A 25,131-nucleotide genomic window follows, 5' to 3' on the forward strand; every position below is an offset into this window, starting at 1 on the left:
GTGGCCCCCTCTGAACACGCTCCAACAGATCTATGTTGCTCTTATGGTGGGGACACCAGAACTGGAGGCAGTATTTGAGGTGGGGGCTCACAAGAGCAGAGTAAAGGGGGAGAATCACCTCTCTTGACCTACTGACCACACTTTTCTTGATACATCCCAGGATGTGGTTGGCCTTCTGGGCTGCATGAGCGCACTGCCGGCTCATGTTGAGCTTCTCATCTATCAGCACCGCTAAATCCTTCTTTTCAGGGCTACTCTCAACCCAGGAGCAGCTGAGGGGTAGGCTGTCAGCACAAGGATGATACAACTCGTGTTGGGCCACCCCATTTCTCTTGTGTTTCTCTGAGCAGATAAACAAATGCATTGCCGTGAAGCAGTTGTCACCTTATTCCTCACCCTTTTGTTAAAGTTGCAATTGTGGTAGACCTAGGGTGTGTAACTTGGGAGGATACGTTCAGAATGGCAGCTGTTGTGGACAGGAAGGAATTGGAGTGGACGTGCATGGTCATGGTTTGTGGCTTGCAGACAGAGGTTCTTTTAATGACATTCTCGTTAGAAGTTCTTACCCTAAGTGCTATTTCCTTTTGGCCTTAGAATTGCCTGTGTGACTAATAAGTAAGTAACCTCCAGGTGACATTGCTTTCATTTTGTAGCCTCGGAAACATCTGTTCTAGGTGAGAGAGCACATCTAAGAAATCCTGTTAGTGCAGTTGAGAACATTGTGGGAGAGCCTTTTGGTTCTTGTTCCAGAGATGTCTCGGGCAGATCACTACAGAGCTACTTTGCGATTTCAGAGTGCGAGTTTGAAGTTAACTTAGAAGGAACCTTCATTAGTTGCTGCCTCCATCCCATATGTGGTGTGAACACACAAAAAAATTAATTGGATCTTGTCACATTATTACATCTGCATAGGCCAGAGGGATGGTGTGTGAAACCCTTTTCACCTTTTGGAGAAGACATTGCAGGGAAGTTGCTGGAGAATATAAAAGCTATATGTATATATATATATATATATCTGTATATTGATAGGTAGTATGAGGGATGTATATATGTGTATGGTTCTGTCTACATCTGCATGCACATATGTATTGAGAATTTGCACACTGCTTTTGGGTGCTTTGTAGCTTGTCTTCTAAAGTAAATCTACAGGTCTTGATTATCCAGTAAAATTTTTTGCCATGTTAGTTGTTTAGTTTTTTTTTTTTTCCTCTCGTTTTCTACTTAAAGGAGCTAATAAGCCTACAGAAACAGGTCAGGTAGCCAAACGTTGGCGAAAAAAGGAAAACATCTGAATGATCATGGTTGAATTCAGGTTTTCACCTGAATCTGTGTTACAGATTTTAATAGAAATCTGCTTTTACTTTTATAGTTGTATGTACAGTGCCTTGCTCTCTTACTGCTGAGTGCCCCAAATTGGGTGTGGGAAAACTGGCTTCATATGTCCTTAAATGACATGTGCCTGCCTGTTTTCATGGAAGTCCCTCCTGCCACTTGCTGTGTAGCAAGACAAGCTGTGGTTTACTGCAAAAGTGTGATCCAGTATTGGTATTGCCTTACGATATCTTTAAATACCAGATTTTTTTCTGTAGTGGCAGTGACTGCTGCCCTGAAGAAGACAGGGTGTGTCTCATTCCCCTGTGAATCACACATTAGTCAGACACACTTTGCCCTATATGAATGGCTTGTGGAAACTGTATACTTGTGAAAACTAGCTTGCCCACAGTATCCTTTTTTTTTTTTTATATGACTTAAGTATTTGCTTCAAGTGGCAGTGGTAGAATGACAGTAGAATAGATCTGATCCATGTGTATAAAGCCTTATCTTTGCAAAAGTTAGTTTAAAAAAAATCCTACTGGTATTAAATTGTGTGCTTGAAGAACTAAAGATTTTTATCAACCTTTAATCATTTTTTTAAACTTACCTTTTTTGTCTTGTCTATCACATTTTTCAACTCCATTTTAACTCAAGAGTATCTATCTATGTTTCATTCTGTAAATCAAGCTTACTCTTTATATTACCTGTGTTGCCATAGTTCCTGGCAGCCCCAACCACTGCCCGGAGCCCCGCAGAACTGGGCACTGTGGGAATACAGGAGAAGGCTGGTGCTGCCTGTGAGCTTGGAGCTGGAGGGGCAGGTCTGAGGTGCGGGAGGTTGGCTGTGGGTCCCTTCCCTGACACGTGGGGAAAGGGACCTGGGGGTCCTGGTGCACAGCAGGAGGAGCATGAGCCAGCGATGTGCCCTTGTGTCCAGGAAGGCCAGTGGCATCCTGGGGTGTATTGGAAAGGGGGTGACTAGTAGATCAAGAGAGGTCCTCCTCCCCCTCTGCTCTGCCCTGGTGAGGCCACATCTGGAACGTTGTGTCCAGTTCGGGACCCCTGAAGTTCAAGAAGGACCAACCGCTTGAAAGATTCCAGCGCAGCCACAAAGATGATGAAGGGAGTGAAACATCTCCCTCATGAGGAAAGGCTGAGGAAGCCGGGTCTTAGCTTGGAGGAAGCTGAGGGTTGACCTCATTCGTGTTTGTGAATACGTCAAGGGGGCGTGTCAGGAGGACAGAGCCAGGCTCTTCTCAGTGATGCCCAGTGACAGGACAAGGCTCAATGGGTGCAAGCTGGAGCACAGGAGGTTCCATGAAAACATTTGGAAAAACTTTTTCACTGTGAGGGTGACAGAGCCCTGGCACAGGCTGCCCAGGGAGGGTGTGGAGTCTCCTTCTCTGGAGACTTTCAAAACCCACCTGGACGCGTTCCTGTGTGACCTGCTCTGGGTGACCCTGCTCTGGCAGGGGGTTGGACTAGATGATCTTTTGAGGTACCTTCCAACCCCAAACGTTCTGTGATTTTGTGATGGGCAAGTGTGGTTGATACACTGTTTGATACTCAGAAACAAGCCCTGAGGAGCTTTTTGATGGGTGTGTTTTTTTTTTCTTCCTTTTTTGGAAGCCTAAAAGTGTGACTTTTCTTTTTCATCATGAGTCAGGAGGCGTCTTGCTGAGTAGGCCATAGTATTTTTAGATATGCTGATTTTATGTCTGAATATGGTCTTTTTATGTAAAATGCATCTTTCATTTGACTGTTTTTCTTAAGTCTGCTGGCTCTGTGTGTGTGCTGGGCAGCCTCCCACACCGCAAGCAGCCAAGCAGCCCGTTACCTTCAACAGTTTAGCTGTTGTTTGAAATACTGAGTTTAATGATCTTTACTTTTTTTCTTGTTAAGACTTTCTGATCTAGATGTAGGTTTATGTAGCCTTCAGACGCCAAAGTTCCAGTGTAGATTTAGCTTTAAAATCCATATGCCACAGCTCCTGATTTGTAGGGGAAGGTAAAGGGACTGAGTCAGAATTTGCTGGTTTTCTTAGTAATTTTCTTGTGGCACTAAAAACCTCTTGAAAAAATATAGAGAACAGTTTTATTCTGCGTGATGAGTTATGGAAGCATCGCTTTGTGGAATTCTTGATATTTCTTTCAGGGACTAGATATTTAAGAAAATGAAAAACCTAGTAACATTGAATCTGCAGAATCCGAGTTGCATGTTTTGGGTTCAGGCACATACAGTGCCTAATGCTGATCCCTTCATGAACTGTGAATTTCTTTCTAGTATTTAGTTTCTTTTTTCCATTATTTGTCTTATTTTGCCTGTGAAGTTTTCTTTTTCAGTAAACATTTCCTCTTAGCCAATACCAATTCGTGTTTGTTTTTTTACACAGTTACTCCCATCTGTTACAGTTTGTTATAGGCAAGATCAGGTTGACAGCTTTAAAAATACTTCAGCTGCAAAGCACTTTAGCTGTGGGATGAGGTCCTGTGCTAACCGCTTGGTTAGTTAGAAATACACGTTTCTTTTGAGGATTTGTTTCTTCTGGCCTAGCACTGACGTGTGCAATTAATGTCAGCGCTGGGAGCGGTGTGGGCATCAGCGGGCACGGGAGCGAGCTGTGAGCCACTGCACCCGGCTTGTCGCAGCAAAACCTCCTGCAGCCGCGCTCTGCCAGCCCCCTGAATCCAACCTCGCGCTGCGTTTGCTGCCAGGCAGTTTGCTGTGGTACCGACTTAACTTTATAGATTGTTCCAAGTTAGTACCGCCTTATGCTGCCTAAGATCTTCTGGGCTTATAGCAGAGTGCTGAAAGTTGTGGAGGTGCTACTACAGCGTTTCATGCGCAGCAAAACCTCCTGCAGCCGCGCTCTGCCAGCCCCCTGAATCCAACCTCGCGCTGCGTTTGCTGCCAGGCAGTTTGCTGTGGTACCGACTTAACTTTATAGATTGTTCCAAGTTAGTACCGCCTTATGCTGCCTAAGATCTTCTGGGCTTATAGCAGAGTGCTGAAAGTTGTGGAGGTGCTACTACAGCGTTTCATGCTTTCACCGATGGTGCTGATGCAGTTGGTACAGCTGCCTGAGCGTAGAAAGAAAATGAGAACTTTGTCATGTCTGCGTTTGTTAAAAACTTGCGCGTAGGCTGTAACTCTTGAACATGGTGTGCGCTTTGGTCTGCATGTTTTAAAATTTGGCTGTACTGTAAAGTTGTGGGTTTTTTCATAGTATTTCTAGCAGCTGCATAGCTTTGGTACTCTGAGCTTTGTAGTTATTTTAAATGAGTACATCGGTGATCTCTTCAGTTTGCTTACATTGTGACAGTGAAGGTGATGTTTATATCTGTAGCGCATTCTGGAAACTGAGTGGGTGAAGGTGTGTAGTTCTTTGCCTCTTGCTTCCCTTAGTCTTATTAAACATGTTTTCAAGAGTTTCCCATTTGTTAAAAGGACTCTCTTTTGCTAATACTGTCGTTTTCAGTTTTCAGTTCTTGCCACCTGCAGTAGCTCATCTTGGGAAATGCTTGTGAAGTAATGCTGTGCAATGCTTGCGAAGCCCGGCCACGTGCCCAGCTGGCAGTCTGTGGGCAGCGGATTATTTTTAATTCTTTTTTTTTTTTCCCCTGCAGTTAGCAGTTATAAAAATGTGTCTACTGCTAACACTTACATGAAAATATTTCTACAGAAGTGCTGACTGCTGAGCAGGGAGGAAGTTCTGTGACTGTAAATTATATGCCTAAGCATTGATAAATTGAATTACGTACTTTGTATTCTGTAGTAAAATTTTTCTGGGGCATAAGTTAGCAGCGATGCTTGATTTGTGGTAGGGAGCATTGATTTACCTTTTAATAAAAGAGTTATTCTTTGATTTGTAATTATTTTTTATTTTAAGGGAAAGTTACTGTGTCTTTTTGATATGGGAAGAGAGGTATGTTCATTGAAAAAGAGAGATCTTTGGTATTTGTGGTATTAAGTATTATAATCTAACCTTTTTTACCTCAACAGGTATACAAAACTTGGATATGCTGGTAATACTGAACCTCAGTTCATTATTCCTTCATGTAAGTATTTGTTATTTGTGTATGAGTGCTGAAGTACACTTAGAGTTTCTATAACACGTTGTGTAAAAAAAAAAAAAAAAAAAAAAAAGGTTAAAAATTACTGACTTAAAAAGACCCCTGAGTGTTGACACAGAGCGGTAGCATGACTCTCTTCTGTTTTGCTGAGGGTGCTCAATTTAGTATATGAATTGAAAGTGAAGTTAATTTGCTGGAAATAGACATCATTAAATTATAGTAGCATGCCTATATTTACTTTTTAGAAGGTTCTTCACCTATTAGGCATTTATCAAGTAAAATTTTACTAGGAAAAAAGAATTGAAAAACTGAATGATTGAGGCTCTCTAGGGTTTAAAATGTTATGCTTGCCAGGTATTTTTCAGTATTACAGCTATGTTAATTTACTATGTTTTGCAAATAGAACAAGAAAACACTTCATTATTTTTTCCAGCCCATGTAAAATTGCTTATTTATTCACTCCTTGTCTTCTGAACCGTTTTTCCCGCTTGAAGTGGTATGGCTCTACACTGGAGAGTGGGAGTCAATCAGCTTCCTTTAGAAATGCTTCACCTCTTGACCTCATACACCACTTGGCATTTTGTCGTTGTTTGTCTGTGCCAAAGTAATCACGTATTACATGCTGGTAAAAAGAAATAAGTAGTACACCCAGTTTTCCTTGTAAATGCAGCAGGAAAAGAGCTAGAACTAATAATACTTAAGGCCAGTCACTGAAAAATAAAACTTGGTAGTTCAGGCTCTATGTTAATTTTTCTAGAAAACAGACTTCAAAATCCATTTTCCTGGAAAGTTAAGGTTAGCTCGCTTAACGCATTCTTCTGTTTTCATGCAAGTGAGAGAATCCTTTCAATCTCTTCCATGTTGGCTTCTAATATGTAGTTTTTGATTTCTTTGGTTTTCTGGATGAGCTTCGTTTAGTTTATCTCAGTGGCATAGAAAATACTCTAGAGTTTTTGCTTTTGCACAAAAGCTAGTTTGAACATTAGAATTAACAAGTTACTGAACCATTGGAAAAAAACCACTTTACATTTCTTTTTAAACTTCATAGTAGTCATCGAATTAAAAATGACCAAATGGTTATTTCATTTAATTTTGGATAAATAGAGTTTACAGACTTTTCATGCATATTCAGATTTGGTTTATTTAATTTAAAAATAATTTTCTTGTTCCAAAAAAAAAAAAAGGGAGATATCATGACACTTTAAACAAATTCTGTAAATGAAATGACCTGGCAGATCATTAAGCAGAGGAATTTATGTAACAGAGACATTATTAAAGTAGAAGAGAAAAGGGAGAAAGGAGATTTTTTTTTTTTTTTTTTTTTTTTTTACAGCTTTATGATATAGTCTGGTGTATTTAAAATAAAAAAAAAAAGCTGCCCTAGTCTAGATGCTCCAACAGCTGAAATGGTCCTTGACTGCAATTCTTTTAATGAAAAAGGCATTTTTCTCATTTGTACTGTAATCCAAGTTAGATAATTACACTAACTGTATGAGTTGGCATCAATCCTCTACCTCAAATGAAACAAAATAGCGCTGCTGTAATCCACGTTAGAGAAACAGAGGCAGAGTCTAGCAGTACCTAGTTTCGAAGTAAGGTGGTGTAGAAGACTGTGGATCTTTTCAAAGCACTTTGGTATCTTTAATTTCTTAATATTGTCTCCAGTGGAAAAATGGTTCAGTTTCTTCTTTGACTTCCAGCAATGGTGGTTGCATTTTATTGATTTGATTGTCTATAAAATATTTGCTGTTAAACAGGTCCGAGCAGCATTCCTTTTGCCTTGGTCACTTGTGCTCCTGCTATTAACAAATTTTTATCTCTTCTTGGTTTAATTCTCAATGTGCTTCTGTAGAGATGATAAATGCTTGCTTGAAAAACGAAGTAAATGAGAATATGTTGACCCAATTTTTTTAAAAGAGACTTAGGTTCACTGCTTTCTTCCCTGGCTGCTTTTTAGATCCTAGCAGATAATTAATTTTACTTGATTTTTATTCACTTAATCTTTTTTTTTTCCTGCTGCGTGTTAAAATAGGAGTCAGCTTCTTCCAGTTATCCAGTAGTTCTCTTGACTTGTCATCTATTTCAGTTTTTCTACGATAATCTGCATGTTAGATGGCCCTTTCTTTACCTTTAAAAGAAAAAAAAGACTTGAGTAGTGGTTAAGCACAAAAAATAATTTGATGCAAGTATGTTCTCTTTTTAATATTTTCTTTTCTTTTTCTAAAAGCTCTTATTTCTTGTGCCAAGCAAACGCAAATGCTCTGCGATACCACCCATCTTTGGCCGTGGCAGTAGCCTGGCTCTGGTTTCGGCAAGTTTTATTTTCTTGTTTGTATTTTCAGGATGTGATTCTTGATTCAGGTTGTTTCCTTCTCATTTCTGACTTTCAAACCCAGGACTGAACAGGCTGGCCTCAAGGGCACCAAAATACGGAGAGCTCCCACCTTGCTTTAGGCTTGTAACAGAGCAAAACCGCTTTGACTTGAAAGTTTCTCTAATCCTGTGGCGAGCGGTAGTGTTTTACTTGAAAATTCTTGAAGATAACACACATCTGGACAAAAAAGTTTTCCACAATGTGTGAGCTCTCTCATGATGACCTGAAGAATGTTTGGCAAGAGTCTTCGCTTGCAGCACCCGCTGGCCTTGCGACATCTCCTTCCCCACGATTTTAGCTTCTGCCCCCACGTTATTTGGCTTCCTCCAGCCTTTTGCTTCCTCTCTGCTCTCCTCTGAGCTGCTGCAGAAGTTAAAGGATGATTCAGTTTTCTTCCTGAAGAGCTCAAAATAACATTGTCTGGTTCTCTCTCCAGTCTTTCACAGCATTTAACTTTTTAGCTTCTCTTGGCTGTGCAGTGCTGCTTTCCTTGCTCTTTATGGGCAGACAAAGAAGGATGGGGAGCATCAGGGAACTGTCGGTGCTTTGCCCTCACGTGCTCTTGGGTTCCAAATCTTGTAGCTCTACCACCCTGTGATGACCGAGTGGGCTTGAGGCTGCAGCAGCTGTTTTCATAGCTGCTTTTTTTTTTGTTAAGTCTTAGAACTCCTTACTGAAAGTGAGAGTTGGCAAAATAATTCTACCTTTGAAAGAGCTTTTTGGATCATGCCTTTTGAATAATTGAGGCTGATATTAATGCTTCGTTATTGATCGGAATTTCTTCATTTGTGTTTAAAGGCAATTAGTAAGACTTGAAAAAACAGAGCAGATATTGCTGGCACTGCAACCCTGGTAGCCAGGGGGCTGATGGAAATGATGAGGGAAGGGAACATCTACATTCCTGTGATACCTAATCACTGATCCATCTCTCCAGGTTTTGCTTTAGCTGGTACTTTTCTGATCAAAACTTTCTTCTTTATTTGTGACGAGTAATTATCCTGGAAGGAATAAATTGCCAAGATAACCAGCAAAAGTTAAGAACTTGTATTCCCTGAAGTGAAGGAGAGCTTTATAGTCAAAATTAGCCATCCTATTCTTAATGATAAGATAGCAGGAGGACTTAAAGGCAGAATAAAAATGTAGACTTTGTGAACATCTGTTTAAAGGCATTTAAAAGTGCATTGTGTGGTCGTACAAGTTTCATTCCTTTAAAAAAGTACTTCTTTTATTTCTGTCCAGTTTTCTTTTTTTGCTGTGTGTTACATTTTCTCCTACCTTTTCCTTCCTTTTGTGCAACTGTTTTGCTTATTTAGTTGCCATTAAGCCCCTTCTGTGTGCCATATCTCACTTTCATAATATGTGCAGAAATTGGTGCAAGTGAAATAAAACATCCTTTCATGTAATAGCAACATGTTTTCTTTCTTGCTCTTTATACAACTTCTATGACCGCATTTTTTTTAAATTGGTATTATTAGCAGAGCATGCAGGAAATTAACACACCTGTTGGATAAAATGAGATCTGTAGAGGTATCCTGTCTTAGTGATTCTTCTTAAATACTTTGTCTTCTAGACTGCATGCTATGTCTAACACTAAATCTGTATTTAGGTCTGTATTGTGTTACTTTATAAATCCAAATCATGTTTACATATGATTGGAATCCAAATTATCTGTGTTTTATTTGGTTTTTCTGTGTGTGCTTGAAAGGCTGAATACAAATACAGTGTGTTTTTGAATGTTGGGTTTTGCTTTTTTTTTTTTTGTGGGATGTGTCTGATCTACAGGATTGCTTGTGTTCTCTGTTAAAGGTATTGCTATCAAAGAATCGGCAAAAGTCGTCGATCAAGCACAAAGGAGGGTTTTGAAAGGTGTTGATGATTTAGACTTCTTTATTGGGGATGAAGCAATAGAAAAACCAACTTATGCAACCAAGGTATTAAAAGAAATGTTAAAAGTAATTTTCCAATACCATTTAGAAAGCTGCAGCTATACAGTAAACAGCTTCTTAAGGAAGCTTTCTGGTTAATTTGAATCTTATTTTCTTATTAGCTGTGTTTTAATGGAAAATAAAGTTTAGTATTAGTGTTGTTGACCTTCAGGAGCCTGTGGGAGTATGCAAAACAGTACGTGAATGTATGTTTCTTTTGAAGTGAAGGGAGGCTGGGAGAGGGTTAAGCAGAAATACCACAGGCTTTCATGTTCCTTGGCATCTTTGATCAGCAGCAGCAGCAGCAGCAGAGTTGGGACACTGGGCTGAGGCAACTTTTGCTTTATCTTGGTGTCACTGCTGAGAAAAGCACCGTGCGTTGTGCCCACTAGTCAGGGCTGGAACCTGAATTTTGAATAGGTGTCAGATGGGAGTGCAAAGTTTCTCGCATGTGTAGATCACGTGCTTTTACTGCAGTTGAAAACACTGCTCTTTTTTCTTTCTCCTTTTTTAAATTTTGTTTCCAACTGTGTTTTATATTCTTCTGCAACAGTGGCCCATCCGCCATGGTATAGTTGAAGACTGGGACTTGATGGAGAGGTTTATGGAGCAAGTAATCTTCAAGTATCTAAGGGCAGAACCAGAGGATCATTATTTTCTTTTGGTAGGTAAAACTATGTCTTACTTATGCAATTGCGTATAATATAGGAATGTTTATGCTGATTTATGTAATAATTCTTAAATATGAACATACTTATCTTGAAAGCTAGAGTAAATATAAATTACATGAACTTTCCTTACCTGGCTTATCCCATCCAGGTTCTTTAATTTTCTAAAGATATCGGTGTGTCTGAACTGCAAACTTTTTTCTATTCTTTTCTTATTTCCCTCCAGATTGTCTGCTTCATCTGTTTTTCTTTCTTATATTTCTTATCCCATTAATTCAATGATCAAATTTACATTTTTGAAGTGTGTTTTGACTTTACATATTTGCAATTATTTTGTTTTTATAATGCTGCCACCTGGATGATGTGTCTAGAGAGTGATTTTTATTTATTTATTTATTTAATTTTTTTTTAGTCTGTTTTTGGTGAAATTGGAAGGATTTATTGTTATATTCAGCCAGATTAGATCTGAATTAAGGTGAATGTTATTCCAAAGCATCTGCTATTTCTTGGGATTTTATTTAAAGCCATTGAAATAGGTGAATATGTTTTGTTTCATGTTTACAGAGCGAGTTTGGAATTAGACATGTTGGCCATGCTTGTTAAAGAACATTTAATATGCAACCATGTTCTCAAAACAAGTCTCATTAGGTCCAGTTGCTCAAGGCTGTGTCCAGCCAAGCCGTAAAAACTCTGGGCCCCTTTTTCAATTTTCGATCACCCTTACTTTACGATTTTTCTTTCCAATACCTACGTTGGATTTCCCACGTTGGTGTTTGTTTCCATGACCCCTTGTCCTATCACCTGTGTGAAGAGTCTGGCTCCCTCATTTTTACCCTCTTATTACGTAATTGATGCAATGGAAGAGTGGTAATTTTTTTGTTTCTCTCAAAAATTCTATAGCGCTATCTAAAATGGTCTTTCAGAGAGACTTAGTATTGAGTATGTTTGGTACTGTAATGAAAATGGTAGCATAGTATCAGAGTGTATTGTGTCTTGTTGCTAGCTTCTCTCAGCTCAGGACGTTTCTAGAGCTGATCATAGCAACTTATTCTACAGTGATTGCCTTCTGAAAAAAAAGCAGCTTTTTTCTTTAATGAATCACTGAGAAATTTTTTAAATAGTTGTCTTTCTTTAAATGTGCTAAACTGCATCCTTTGACGTATTTAGATTGATCGTCCTTGGTTCTTTCAAGTGAAATCAAAAGTTGTAATGAGATAACCAACCCACAAATGGGGCCTTCAATGTAAATTCTGAAGCAGTAATTACTGTAACGTTTTTATTGCACTTCTGTCTTTCTGTTTTCACGCAGATCGTCATGTTTTTGCAATGCAGTTTGCATAAATCCTATTATTGTCGGAAGAGTTCCTAGATCTTTTTAGTTGCCCCGTTTGCCTTCAGAAGCACCCTTTGCATGCTGTTGTTGCATGACTCATCTTTTGAAACTTAGTATTTGGTGATTTTTTTTCTTTTTTAAAATGAAGTGCTCATTCTGAATGTATGTGTAAAAACTTCTGGTTTATTTCTTTCTTACAGACTGAGCCTCCATTAAATACTCCAGAAAATAGAGAATATACTGCTGAAATCATGTTTGAGTCTTTCAATGTTCCAGGGCTATATATTGCTGTTCAGGTAAGGGCAGAGCTGTTGAAAGCTAGAGCTACAGTATTTCTCCTTGAGCTAAAATTAATTTCACTATGAAAACTGTACAGGTGATGTTTGGAGTACTTCTGTGTACTTTTGTTAGCGATTTCACCACTACGTGTTTGTTATGGATTGATTTGTTTGTTAGCTGGGTACTGTTCATCTGGTACCTGTGCAGAAAGCAGCCTCTAAGTAGTAGAATGTAATACCTGTTGCATCATAAATAAAGGAACCCAACACACCACAGCATAATAAAGGTATTAGGCCAAGAATTTAATCCTTCTCAATATGAAGTAGCAAAAAAAAATAATAAATGTTTGAACATGGCTAGAAGAGCTTCAGGAAGGAGTCAAAAACTACACTTACACAGCTTTTTTTTCATAACCTGTCGTGTACACACGTATCCCTGCTGTAAATTACCAAGAGGGCGTCAGTCTGGGGATTGTTGAGAGGAGTAGTGGAAGGTGGGATCTGCAATGGAGTGCTTTTAAGATTGGGGTTTTTGTGTGTGTTCTTTTACAAGGCTGTCCTTGCCTTAGCTGCATCTTGGACGTCAAGACAAGTAGGAGAACGAACGCTGACTGGCACAGTTATAGACAGTGGCGATGGTGTCACTCACGTTATTCCTGTGGTAAGTAGGCATCGAAACTACCGAAACAATTTAGCTGGAGAACCAGTTTGTCCTGAAACTTCTCTGAAGTTTACACCTACTCAGACTGAAGTATATCTAGGAATCTTCAAAAATGTCAAATCATTTCCAGGGTTGTGGGTGTGGAGTTTTATTTATTTTGTCCTGAGTTTGTCAGAGCATATTGTCTTTCAGTGACTTAACTTAAAAGGTGATTCATCAAGGCCATTCTAATTGATGCATGAAATTGTATTACTTTATTGTATTTCCAAAAGTTTTTTTTGCTGGTCAGAGTGAATACACTCTTTACAATGGCCAGTCCAAAAGAGTTGGAAACTTCTAATTCAGTCACTTTATATATAAAATAGAAAATATTTGAGGGCAGATGTAGTATTTTTTACAGTTTTTCTGCATTTGTTGACAAACGTTTAGTAGTACACTCTGATGCATCAGTGACACAAGCAAAAAGAAAAAAAGTTCCTACCTGACTGAAAAAGAACTCCCTCAGGTTAATTAACGTTGAGTAGCTGTTCCAATATATCAAGTTGCTAATGGCATAAACAAGTATGATTGTATGATTTTTTTATTAAATAATGAAGATTTATAGCTGTGGTTTCTAAACTGTCAAATTATTGGTTTTGCTGTAGGTATATATTTCCTTTTAGAAAGCTATGTATTTGAAATTTTATAATTGGAATATTTAATAGTGTTTTTTTCTTTCAAGTGACTTGTAATATGTCTCTCAGCCCATCTTTCCTTGGGAAGTTAAATGCATATCTGCACACTAAACACATTTTTCTTTTCAAAATGAAGTTATTTTGCAATTTTTAAGATTAAAATCCATGCAAAGCTTTATAATGCCACAGCAACATCCATTTAAAAAAATTATTTGTTATACCAAATAGAAGCATTGATGATGATCAACCATATGCTGTGATGTAGCAATTATTAATCTTTGTGGACTACAGTAGCTAAATATTTGTTCAGACTGTTCATCCAAGACGGCCTATTCTTAAGATGCAGGAAACAACTGACATTTCAAATTTTCTATAGGTAAACTTTTTTTTAATAATTGCATTTAATAGTTCAAATTGCAATTTAAAACAATTGAACTTGTCCTGGTTTGTGGGTTTGGTGTATTGTGTGGTATTTTTTTAAAATTTAAATAAGGGTGGCTATTCTATATCACATAAAGCATTAAACGCCTTTGTAAAGTGACGTTTACTTGATTTCTGGAATTTTCAAACAAGTTACACAAATTGACCGCAATAACATACCGCTTTTATAATAAAATAGGTAAAAAGCATTAACAAATGACCATCTCCGTAGTGAAGCTAGCAATAGTGGTACACTTTGACTTTATTATTTTCTATATCAGAGAAAGGTTTTTATAGGAATGTAAGAGAGAGAGGTGAAATTTTCAGCGTGTGGTATTAGTGTGATACCTGCATGCGTCTGTTTCAACGTAGCAGGTCTGGTGAGGTTGAACACTTTTGGTTTCTGAGGTTGGAGCTGGTATTTTGGAATGCCCCAATACTGGTCCCCAGGATGAGCGTGCCTTGCGAGGGTAGACTGGTGGATGAGTATGGGCCACTCTCATGTTCTAAGCAGTCTCCATTAATGTGCTGAAATTACGTACTTTCTCCCTGCTTTCCGAAAATTAATTTTGCTTCATGTGGACTGTAACATCTTACGTCAGTAGCTGTGACTGCAGAGCCACATCATTTATACTAAAATAATATTTCACGATAAAAAATTCCTTCATGTCTTTGGAAAGAGTAACCTTGTTTTCAAGAGAAAATACAGGCCAAGGAATAGTGAATATAGTTGTCTGCCTCGTGTTCCAGTGATCTTTCTGTTCCTCCTAGCCTTGTAAGAATTATGAAGCAATGCCAAGTGAAACACTTGAACAAGTTAAATAATGCTACTGAAAAGTTAGATTTCTGGTAATTAAATGAGCCAGCCTTAAACGGCTTCAACCTCATAGTCACAGATAGTGGATAGGAGTTTGGACTCTGTCTTTCTCTCTCCCTCCTAAGCTTTGTCAAAAGGAGTTCTTGCCAATATCTCTCTCCCAACTTATTTTATGTACAGGCTGAAGGCTATGTGATTGGCAGCTGCATTAAACACATTCCAATCGCTGGGCGAGATATAACGTACTTTATTCAGCAGCTGCTGAGGGAGCGAGAAGTAGGAATTCCTCCTGAACAATCCTTGGAAACGGCTAAAGCAGTGAAGGTAATGGAAGCATTGCTGTTGTTAAAGTTGTTTGAGATCTGAGCTCGGTATCTATTTTTAAAATACAGAAACTTCTTAAAATCATTGTCCTTCTAAGTAGTAGTGCTCCATTTCTAAATAATATAAAAATGTCTAATATAATTAACATGAAATACCTTGAACTTAAGGTATGCAGTTGGATTATACTTAATTGGACCTAGAATTTCACTCTTCACTTGTAGTCTTCCCTTTCTCCTTCCCTCTCATTATTATTGTAATATTCAGTAGGAAATGTTCTTAGTGAGATGTAGAATATAAAAAGCTGTAATTGCTCTCTTATCCTTTCTAAATGTTGGAATGTTCTTTTTTTTTTTTTGTGGTACAAAGCTATTCTCAAAGACATACAGCTTAAAGTACATTTAAACCTTATTTCTATGGTATTTCTTCAATATATTTTAGAACTTGTTTCTCACCATCATAGAAGCTTAGAGGAAAAATAGACTAAAAGTAATTTAGCTCAGCAAGATCTGTGTACAGTAAATGTCAGTGCAGCCATTTTCGAGGCCTGTTTTGTATCTGCTAATTTGAAACTCTTATTCTTAATTGTAGTAATTTAGTTTACTACACTTCCAAAAAGTTCATACCATCTTCTCGCTATACTTAAGAAGATACTTCTAACTGCACTTATTCTATTTTCAGGAACGCTTTAGTTATGTTTGCCCTGACTTAGTAAAAGAATTTAACAAATATGACACAGATGGTACAAAATGGATTAAACAGTATACTGGAATTAATGCTATCTCAAAGAAAGAATTTACCATTGATGTTGGCTACGAGAGATTCCTGGGGCCAGAGATTTTCTTCCATCCTGAGGTAAGTTGATATGAGCTGTCTGCGCTTTTTGTTTTAGGTGCATTTTAGATGATACCATATAAATAGTATCTGCGAACTTGTAAACAAGTGGTTGTTCCAACTTAGATTTCTCCTTCTTTGTCAGTAGATACCGGCTATTGTTGTAAGTCAGCGTGGCTGTGATTCTTGATTGCTAGTAACCTTTATATAAGTTCAGGCTGATACCTAAGCAAAGCCCTATATTTCAGATTTTTGAAGGAAATCGAAATTGTGGAGTTAGTAATCCATTTGCAATTTTTTAATAGAATTTCCATGTCTCACTGTGTTTCCTTAACTCTGTTGAACAGTCAGGTTTCTTAATATTCTGTCTTCTTGCCTTTATATCCTCAGTTTCTCCTCCAGTGTAAAGAGTAAAGACTTCTTCATTTCTTCTCTTTTTAACCTTTTCCTTTGCAATATGTGGTCCTATATGTTGACTTGTCTCAATTTTGTTCTTAATTGTAGTTTGCTAATCCTGACTTTACGCAACCAATCTCAGAAGTAGTAGATGAAGTTATTCAGAATTGTCCCATTGATGTTAGACGTCCTCTCTATAAGGTGAGTAGTTACAATGATTATTTTCAGTGCTTAGAAGACTTGCATTTTATATTGAAATACATATTTGAAACTATTAAAAATAAATCCAGCCAAACAACAAAATGATCCATTTGTCTAGAAATGAGTCCAATATGCAAAAGGCTTTATGTTGTTCACTTACTAATTTTCAGAATATGATGTCTCATTACTCAAACTCGTATTTAAAAGACATAAGGAAGACCAATCTGAGCAAAAGAAGTGAGATGTACTGAGATATAAATGGATTTTAAAGCATAGCCTGTCTTAATATGACAATCTTTTTGGGAATTCATGCTATCATGCTTAAGTATTAGATAATTTAAAACTTAGAATAAAGGCATACCTGCTAGCTATAGGCTTTAGAAACGATATTTAGGTACAGTGTAAGAACTGGATAAAGTTATATCACTTACATTTTCGGAAGTGGTTAATAATTTTTCTCACTCAAAACAGAATATTGTCCTCTCTGGAGGCTCAACCATGTTCAGGGACTTTGGTCGCCGTTTACAGCGAGACTTGAAAAGGACTGTCGATGCCAGGCTGAAACTTAGTGAAGAACTTAGTGGTGGCAGACTGAAGGTTAGTTCTTGGGGCTAATGCATTTAAGAAGCATCTTTCTCTCCTTTGTTACCTGGAAAGTACAAAAATAATGTATTGCAGTGATGTTCTCGTTTGTGGAAATGTCTTTATTCTAAAGTTCTTACAGAAGCTTTTTGGAGATTTTTGTATTGTAGGGAATTGTAGACTGGTGTTGGGAACTATGTATATAGTCCTTGCACTGTAGGAAGCTGTCACGTCCCACTCAGGAGAGAGGGACAAGTGACTTTCAGATTCGTAATACAACAACGGCGTGGACAATGGTGAGACAAGTCTCAAGGCCCAAACACAAACATTTATTAATTTATCACAACATATAGATCGGGCTCACGACAATCAATTCTAATTCAAAAGCACGATAGGGCAGACAATATAACAAAAATCCAGGAAAAAGGCTAAATAAGCAATGCACTACAATAACTTAATAACAAGGAATAATAAAGGACATCTAAATACAATGTTAAGTCAGACAGTATTACACTTAACCATCACAAGAAAGAAATTTAGGCATAAAAACCAAATAAACAGTTTGATAGACCTTGCATTACCTAGTGAGGAAAAGGAAAAGAGAGAGAGAGAGAGAGAGAACCCTCACAAGGAAGAAATTCTGCGTGGAAAAGGGGGACGGAGAGAGAGAGAGAGAGATCACTGGTCCGGGTCCCTGCGTAGGTCCAGCCAAAGCAGAGTTCAGGATGCATCCGCCATTGTCTTCTTTCTTCTTTTCTTCTTCTTCTTCTTCCTGCTTTACCTTGCTTCAATTTATACACAATTTTCTACCTGCGGACATGCAGAATGTCAGGTAGGGGATCCAGGCCCTCCATTGTTTCCAGTAATTCTCGTTAACACGTGTAAATGCCCCATCTCTTTGGAAGATATGCTAGAGATAAGGCCATCCTGCCTCTGCGAGAGTTCCTAATCTCCGTGCCAGGGCTGTTTGAGGCATTTACATCCTTATCAGATCACCTCTCTGCAACATTCCATCAGTTTTCTGACCGTGCTGGGGGTTTGTAAAAAATTACATGAAAAGTTTAAGGCAAAATCCATGAATCAGTCCGTTAGAGAAGCTACAGTTCTGTTTCCCCAGGATATGCACTTGTGCTGCCTCTCGCTTGTTACTGAGCTGGATCAGTCTCACCTAATGAAAGGATGGGACTTAGGCCTCTTAGGTAAGAGCAGTTGGTCACTCCGCAGCTTTTTTTGCGCTCATTGATTAGTTGCAAATCAACATCTTCTGTCTTTTGACCTTCAAAGATGGAACCAAGCTCACTGTTGGACCACCAGGGTAGTCAGAGGACTGGAGCGCTTGTCCTGTGAAGAGAGGCTGAGGGAACTGGCTTGTTTAGAGGAGAGAAAGCTTTTGGGACAGCAGCCCCTCCATAGATGTGGGAAGATTATTGAGGAATTGGGACCAGGCCCCTTGGTATATGTGGAAAAACGGGACCAGGCCCTTGATAGTGCCATGTAGTGGCCACATGAAACAACCTTTTTTGAAACCAAAGAGCTTCACTTGGGTAAAAGGGGAAACTTCTTCATTGTGGGGATAATCTGGCATTTGAACAGGCTTCCCAAAGAGACTGTGCAGCCTCCATCCTTGGAGGATTTTGAGATTCAGCTGGATGAAACTCTGAATAACTTCCTCCGACCTCGTGGCTGACTGCTGTGAGCTGAAAGCTGAACTAGAGACATTCTGAGGTCCCTTGCCACCTAAATTACCCTATGATTCTGTGCAATAACTTCATGTTTTCACTAATCTGCACGATCCTTAGTTTCTGTTCTTTCCACTTTTGACCTCTGATCTAACTTTTGCATTTTTTTCTGTTGACTCTGCATATATAAAAGGTTTCAGCAGAGAGAAAAATTATTTTGTGTTTTGTCCTTCTAGGGCAATACTGAAGTGACTTTTCCCATTTATTTTTTAGTAGTAATCTAGCTAGGTGAGCACAAACAATCTTTAAACCCCCCTGTATAGGTTTGTAATATGCCATGTAGACAACTCTTCAGTTATGTTCACTTCTCTAGTTGAAGTAATCTAGTTTATTCTCAGTTCTCCATACTAGAATTTTACACTTAGTAAGGAAGCAGGATATGAATAAGGAAATGCAATGTGATTCTTCTTTTTTCAGAGTACTGGGCATTGCAAGTAATCACTGGCTTGTGTTTTGGCTTGTGTTTTGCAAATGTGTTACATATGATTTTTAGATACTGTTTCCAGTTGTCCAGATTTCAGCAGATTGCACTGGAACAAACAAATTATTTCTGAAACTTAAGCACACTGCTGTGTTTGATAAGCACAAGTAAGGAATGAAGGTTTGTGTGGATGTGGAGGGAAAGGGGCCGACTGGAATGAGTGTTGTGGTTTTGAAAAGCGTGGCTGGCTGTCCTGGTCCTGGATAAACTCTAGATTTGCAACTGATGCTTTTTATTTTAAATAATGATGTGAAACTTAAAAATGAGCTTTCTAAAGTGTAAGTAGTATGGATCTGTTCTTACAACTACATAAATAAACAATTCTTCAAGAAGTTCAGCAGAAAGTGGAGTGAGGATAATTGCAGAGGAAAGCTGTAGTGGAGGTCTGGGGAGAAAATTGGTGTGAATGCAGGTATCTCTTAATGTCTCATACAGTAGGTAACTGGGGATTTATAAGCAAAAGCTGTTTCTTGGTTTGTGTTGTACAAGGTAACAACTGATGCTGTAGTTGTAAATTTACATACTCAGCATTTCAGCAAATACTAATTTGTGAAGAGTAAGCTTTCATTTGCTTTTTTTTTTTAAAAAAAATTTCATTTATTTTTTTTTCTAGCCGAAGCCCATTGATGTACAGGTCATCACACACCATATGCAAAGATACGCCGTTTGGTTTGGAGGATCAATGCTGGCTTCCACAGTAAGTTAGCTGTAAAGCTGAGCATGTTTTAGTCACTCTGGCTATGCTTTTGTGGAGTTCTTGCGTCTCCTTTATATTAAATGCAGCTAGGGGATTTCTGATGGGCCACACATAGCAAATGTAGCCTCTCAGCCCCTTTGAAGTCTTCGCATTACATTTTGAAAATGAAAGTTGAGTTACAGCTTTGTGTTAGTTGTTAAATGGTGTATTTTACTTTTGTGGCAAAATACATTGTTTGCATTGGTGTTTAGCCATACCTGATGTAATATTAATTTCAGGGCTTCCAATTTTTCTGTTTTTGTTATTTATGTACCAAGTGGGAAAAAAAAAATTAATATTGTTAAAGTATGTACCATTGACTACTTTTTTTTTCTCCTTGTCTTTACAGCCTGAATTCTACCAAGTATGCCATACCAAAAAAGATTATGAAGAGATTGGTCCTAGCATCTGTCGTCACAACCCTGTGTTTGGAGTCATGTCTTAAAGCTGACCTTGGAGGGGTCAGGGATAGGGAAGTGGGGAGGAGAAGGAGGAGTCTTTCTGATTACTTGTTTGTCTGATGGCTGGTATTAAGATAACAAACATGACTTGACAATAAGAAAAAGACCAAACACAATTAAGCAGGATTATTTTAATAAGTGTCTCAACATGCGGATGTAGTGGAAAGCCAAAATGATCACGTTTTTTCTTTAGATTGATTATTTGAACCTGTGCGTAACAAAACAAAAAAGTGGATTTTAGTTCTTTCTGTGCCCTGATATTTTGTATATTAATGGATTATCCAAGATTTGATGAGATTTGATGGTGTGTAGATAGTCAGCTCTCTAATGCTTCCGTTGTACCCTTTCATGGGTGCAGTGCAGGAGCTTGTTTATATTTCATACTTTTTTATACTTTGAGGAAAAATATGAATTAAAGAAACTGTAATATTTGAGGAAAAAATTTACCAGTGACCAACTTGAAAGTAAATTAAAAAATAAAATAAGTCATGACTTGTGCAACTAGTTCTTGCAAATCATGACCAATCTAAATCCTGGGTTCCATACAATGCGAGTGCTTTTGGAACTAAGAAGCTAGTATCTTGGATTAACCAATGCCTGCTAGTGCTTTCTGATTACTTGGTGCATTTTCATACTATCTCTTGCTTTAAAAAAAAAAAAAGTAAAGACAAGACTGTTGGACCAGTATTGCAGTTCTGTAGTGTCATTTCTAATTAAACCAAATAATCAGGTTATCAAAATTGGTGTATTTAAAGCCTAACACCATTCCAATAAAGGCACAAAATTTCTTTTTATGTTTGTGTCAGACTTGTTAATCTCATGTCGTGGGAAGTTGTGAGCATGGGTTCCTGCATATCCGCTGTGGTTTTTGAAAGAGTAGAATTGGTCTGTGAGGTAGAGATCATTATGTGCATTGTGTAAACCGAGGTGTGAGCACTTTAGAGCTGCAGTTCATATGTTCATCTAGATAGCACTTACCTTATATAAACCCGACATCTCTGTTGTTAGGTTTGCTCATCTACATTGTTCTGTAACTTTTCCCCCCTCCCTTCTTTCAAGTGGTGGTATGTGGGAGACAGCACTGCATTTTACATCTCTGTGGTTTTTTCTGCAAGAAAACACCATGTAGATAAAAATAAAGTGAAAACAATCTCTTTCTCATTCTTTCTAGGAAGAACACTTCACATGTTGAATGGAATTCCATTCAATTTCTGTTAGTATTTGATGAAAGAAAATGTTCTCCAGACACTTCTGAACTCACTAATGTAGTTGATGTTGTTTACATAGAAGACCACAAGAGGGAGATGTCTCTGTTTTTTGGAAGCTGTAAAGCCTCAGATTTTTTTTCAGAGAAATTTATCAATTGCCAGAGCTTCTAGTTGCTTCAAAACATGATGAGAGTCTGAAACAAGGATAGGTATGAGAAATATTTTTACAGCAAACATTATAAAACTGCACATGCTGGAATTGAATAGAACCTTGGTACAAACAAGAAAAGGTTAAATCGTTGTATTGCAAAACTACATTATTAGCATCTTCCTATGGATGATACAATTTTTTTAGAGTTTTTTCAAACAGTGACTTTTTGAGTCATAAGTGCTGATTTATTCATTTGGTAAGCAAGACTAGTAGGCAAGTATGTGTAAAATAAAGAAGTTAAGGTGTGCTTTTCCAGTAGCCCTCGGGTTCTGCAACTGTATCATGCTTTAGTGATGGATTTCTTGGTACACTGCAGTGGCCTCAAGATAAGGTGAAGTTGGGTGGTTTTTGGTTTTTCCCTGTAGAATAGAGTCTTAAATTCACTTGAAGAGCTCACAAATGTGTGATGCATAGCATAATGAGGAAATGTAAAGAAAAGGAGTGATTACCTGTGCCTGTCACACAGAGCCATGTGTAGATCTCTAGGATTATATGCAAAGATGCACAGAATGTGTGGGTGTGGAGTTTGGTTTTCCCCTGTAGAATAGAGTCTTAAAAATTCACTTGAAGAGCTCACAAATGTGTGATGTATAGCATAATGAGGAAATGTAAAGAAAAGGAGTGATTACCTGTGCCTGTCACACAGAGCCATGTGTAGATCTCTAGGATTATATGCAAAGATGCACAGAATGTGTGGGTGTGGAGATACCAGGCCTGTCCTGCAGCTGAGAGCGTATCTATTAACTGGAAGCTGTGCTGCAGCTGGCCCTAGATGTAATCGTAGCTCTTTTGGAACACGAATCTGATAGTTTTTTTTCTCCCTGTTTTCTTTTGCTACTGTTTTCAGGCCTCTTGCTACATCTTGGAGGAGCTGAGGTAGTGAAAAGGCACCAGAAGAATTCAGTTGACCTGCAAGGATCCCAAGGGATGGGAGCTGTGGGGTGCAGGAGTTGAGTGAGTGGTGACGGGGGATTAGAGGAGGCTCTGAGAGGCACAAGGAGTGAGACTCTCTTTAAACAAGTCCCTCAGAGGCTGTGAGCTGTTGAGATGCCCTGGACTTGGGTGCTGCGTGGATTTGCTCTGCAAAAAGCAGCATAATGGCATTCAAATATTCAGATTTTGGCTGTTCTTGGGTATGGTTGATGATAAGAAGCAGGTGAGTCTCATGTATTGTTTCTGCAGTTGGACTTTTGCAGGAGAGAGGAACACGAGTGGGGAGAAAAGGCTACACCAGGCAGGGACAGTGTCTGAGGGACTTGCTGCCTCAGGCAGGTGTGTAAGGTCGGTATTTTATCAGAAATAGGCGCTGCCTCGTGATGGAGATCCCTCGAGCTGACCTGTGTGTCTGGCATAATCGTAACTGGGTTAGCAAATGAAGGAAGGAAATTGAAGGAAGCGAGCCAGCTCGTATATGAGCTCTTTGACAGGAGAAAGAGTTGACATTTGAGCGTAAAGCTGTCAGGCTGAGATCAGGAGTTGCTGCCAAGTGTAAAATGAGATGGGTTTTGCATTCCAGCTGTGTTCAGTGAGGGAAGTGCAGATACTACTGGGGTTTTCATCATGAATTCATTACATTCGGCACTAAGGTCATTATTTCTAGATTGGGGGACCCCTCCCACCAAAACTGAATTAAAATAGCTAAGCAGCCCAGGACAGTGGTTTTACGCACCTTCTGCACCAAACCCTTGATCCTGTGTGCAGAAGTAGGAATCCTGCTCTGAAGAGAAGCAGTGTTACCTGGGTGTTGTCTCACTGATGGACCTCAGCTCTTGGAAGAGGTGGCACTTAAGTGCTGCTGTTGTGTGCTCAGGTGAGACATGAAATTTTACCTAGTTGCCTGCACATTAATTACAAAATCAGAGCTGGAGGAGTTTAATTTTTTGTTGTACTTGTTTGTTCCAATATCATCTTCCTGTGGCTCCAAGAAAGCTGCTTCAAATTTCTGTTGGTAATTTATGTAGAAGAGAAAGGAGGGGAAAGTACCCATATAAGGTGAAAAAAAAAAAAAGAAGAAAGCAGCTATTTTCTTGTAACTGTAGTTTAAAATGATGTTAAGCTTCTTGTAGAATTGAGGTGAGAGTTGTTTTGCATTGTGTTTTCTGTTTTTTGACACTGTAGAGATAATTTTAGAGAAGGTACACAGCCGTGACTGATTCCTGGTGTATTAGGGAACTGGAAATCTATGAGGAACTCCCATTAATGTCTTGGACTGAACAGTGAGTCATCAGTACTTTAAACCACCAGATATAATACTCAACTAGTCTCATATGTTGGGAGTAACTCACATTTGTGTTCTGTAGCACCAGATCTAAATCTGAGGTGCTGTTGCTGATGAGGTGGTGGAGGGGCTGAGCAGCCTGTGGGTAGGTCATCCCAGGGATCATGTAAAACACCCACCGTACGGTGTGAATAAAGGCAATTTCAGAAAAACCCACTGCTTTCCTTAAACTTATATCTCCCATTGATCTGTGCTAGCCTGGGTTTAAAGCATCCAACAGGTTCATTGTGAAGGCAAGTATTGGTTTTTTTGTTAAAAAAAGTTAAGTGATACTTTTTCTTCTCATAATGCTCATTATCAGGGACATTACAGGTAGAAGGCAATTACAGTTTGGAGTTTACAGTGTACAAATGTAGGTGGGGTTTTTTTCCAAAAATCCTACTGTGTTGGTAATTATCATCCCAAAAATAATGAAAATCCTTCACCTGATCTCTCCATGTTACGTTGATGAAGTGCAAATGGATAGCCTGGCTGGGGATGGATGCAGATGTAAGTCCCTTCCCCTCCCAGTGCCGAGCGCGGTGCAGCCATGGGGCATGGTGAGTGACTGAGCTGGAAGCATCCAAAACACACGTATAAAAATAATGACGTGACAAAAACCCTACGCTGGTGTTTGTTCTTAATCACCAAGTGTACCACGAAGTCACAGTGCTTACTGTGCAGTGAAGGGGTTAATGGTACTCATGTTACGAAGCGATGTATAGGAGACTCATAATTTTATTGTCCTGGTGACTGCTGGGTGACCCAGAGCAGTGCTGTTTCTGCATAAAAGATTACAAGGAGCCCTGAAAAGTTGCAGAGCAGCCTGCCTGAACTTGGCTTGCCTTTCTAATCTCCAGGAGTTTGATTTTATTCCACTAGACAAAGTAGGACTCCAGCTTTAATTGGCTCTTTATGGTTAAAAGCTTGTATTTTCATGCAGCTGAATTTAGAATAAATGAAAGGCCACTGCCAAGTCAGTTTAGGCTCATCTCTTCATTTTGTGACAACATTTGTGACTAAATATTAAGGTATTGTTGGGACAAATGTATTCTTACTTGAAAAGGTGACTGCAGGCAACTGCTGGACATGCTGAGCTGCACAAGCTCCTCCTGCTAGCTGGCACGGTAGCACTGCTCAAGTTTACTGTCTGATAACCATGTCATT

General features: G+C 38.8%; 1 protein-coding gene across 1 annotated transcript; it reads left to right on the plus strand.

Moving 5' to 3' along the window:
• Window positions 1–5,316: 5,316 nt before the first annotated feature.
• On the plus strand, window positions 5,317–21,467 carry ACTR3 (ARP3 actin-related protein 3 homolog (yeast); the record flags this gene model as incomplete). The annotated part of the gene is made up of 11 exons (XM_009877780.1): window positions 5,317–5,372; window positions 9,568–9,692; window positions 10,240–10,350; window positions 11,888–11,983; window positions 12,519–12,626; window positions 14,718–14,861; window positions 15,540–15,713; window positions 16,197–16,289; window positions 16,761–16,886; window positions 19,705–19,788; window positions 20,177–21,467. Coding segments are annotated over 11 exons (1,213 nt in total), but the record flags the coding sequence as incomplete, so codon positions are not given.
• Window positions 21,468–25,131: the final 3,664 nt, after the last annotated feature.

The sequence above is a fragment of the Apaloderma vittatum genome, unplaced genomic scaffold (assembly GCF_000703405.1).
Source record: "Apaloderma vittatum isolate BGI_N311 unplaced genomic scaffold, ASM70340v1 scaffold22231, whole genome shotgun sequence".
Taxonomy (NCBI): domain Eukaryota; kingdom Metazoa; phylum Chordata; class Aves; order Trogoniformes; family Trogonidae; genus Apaloderma; species Apaloderma vittatum.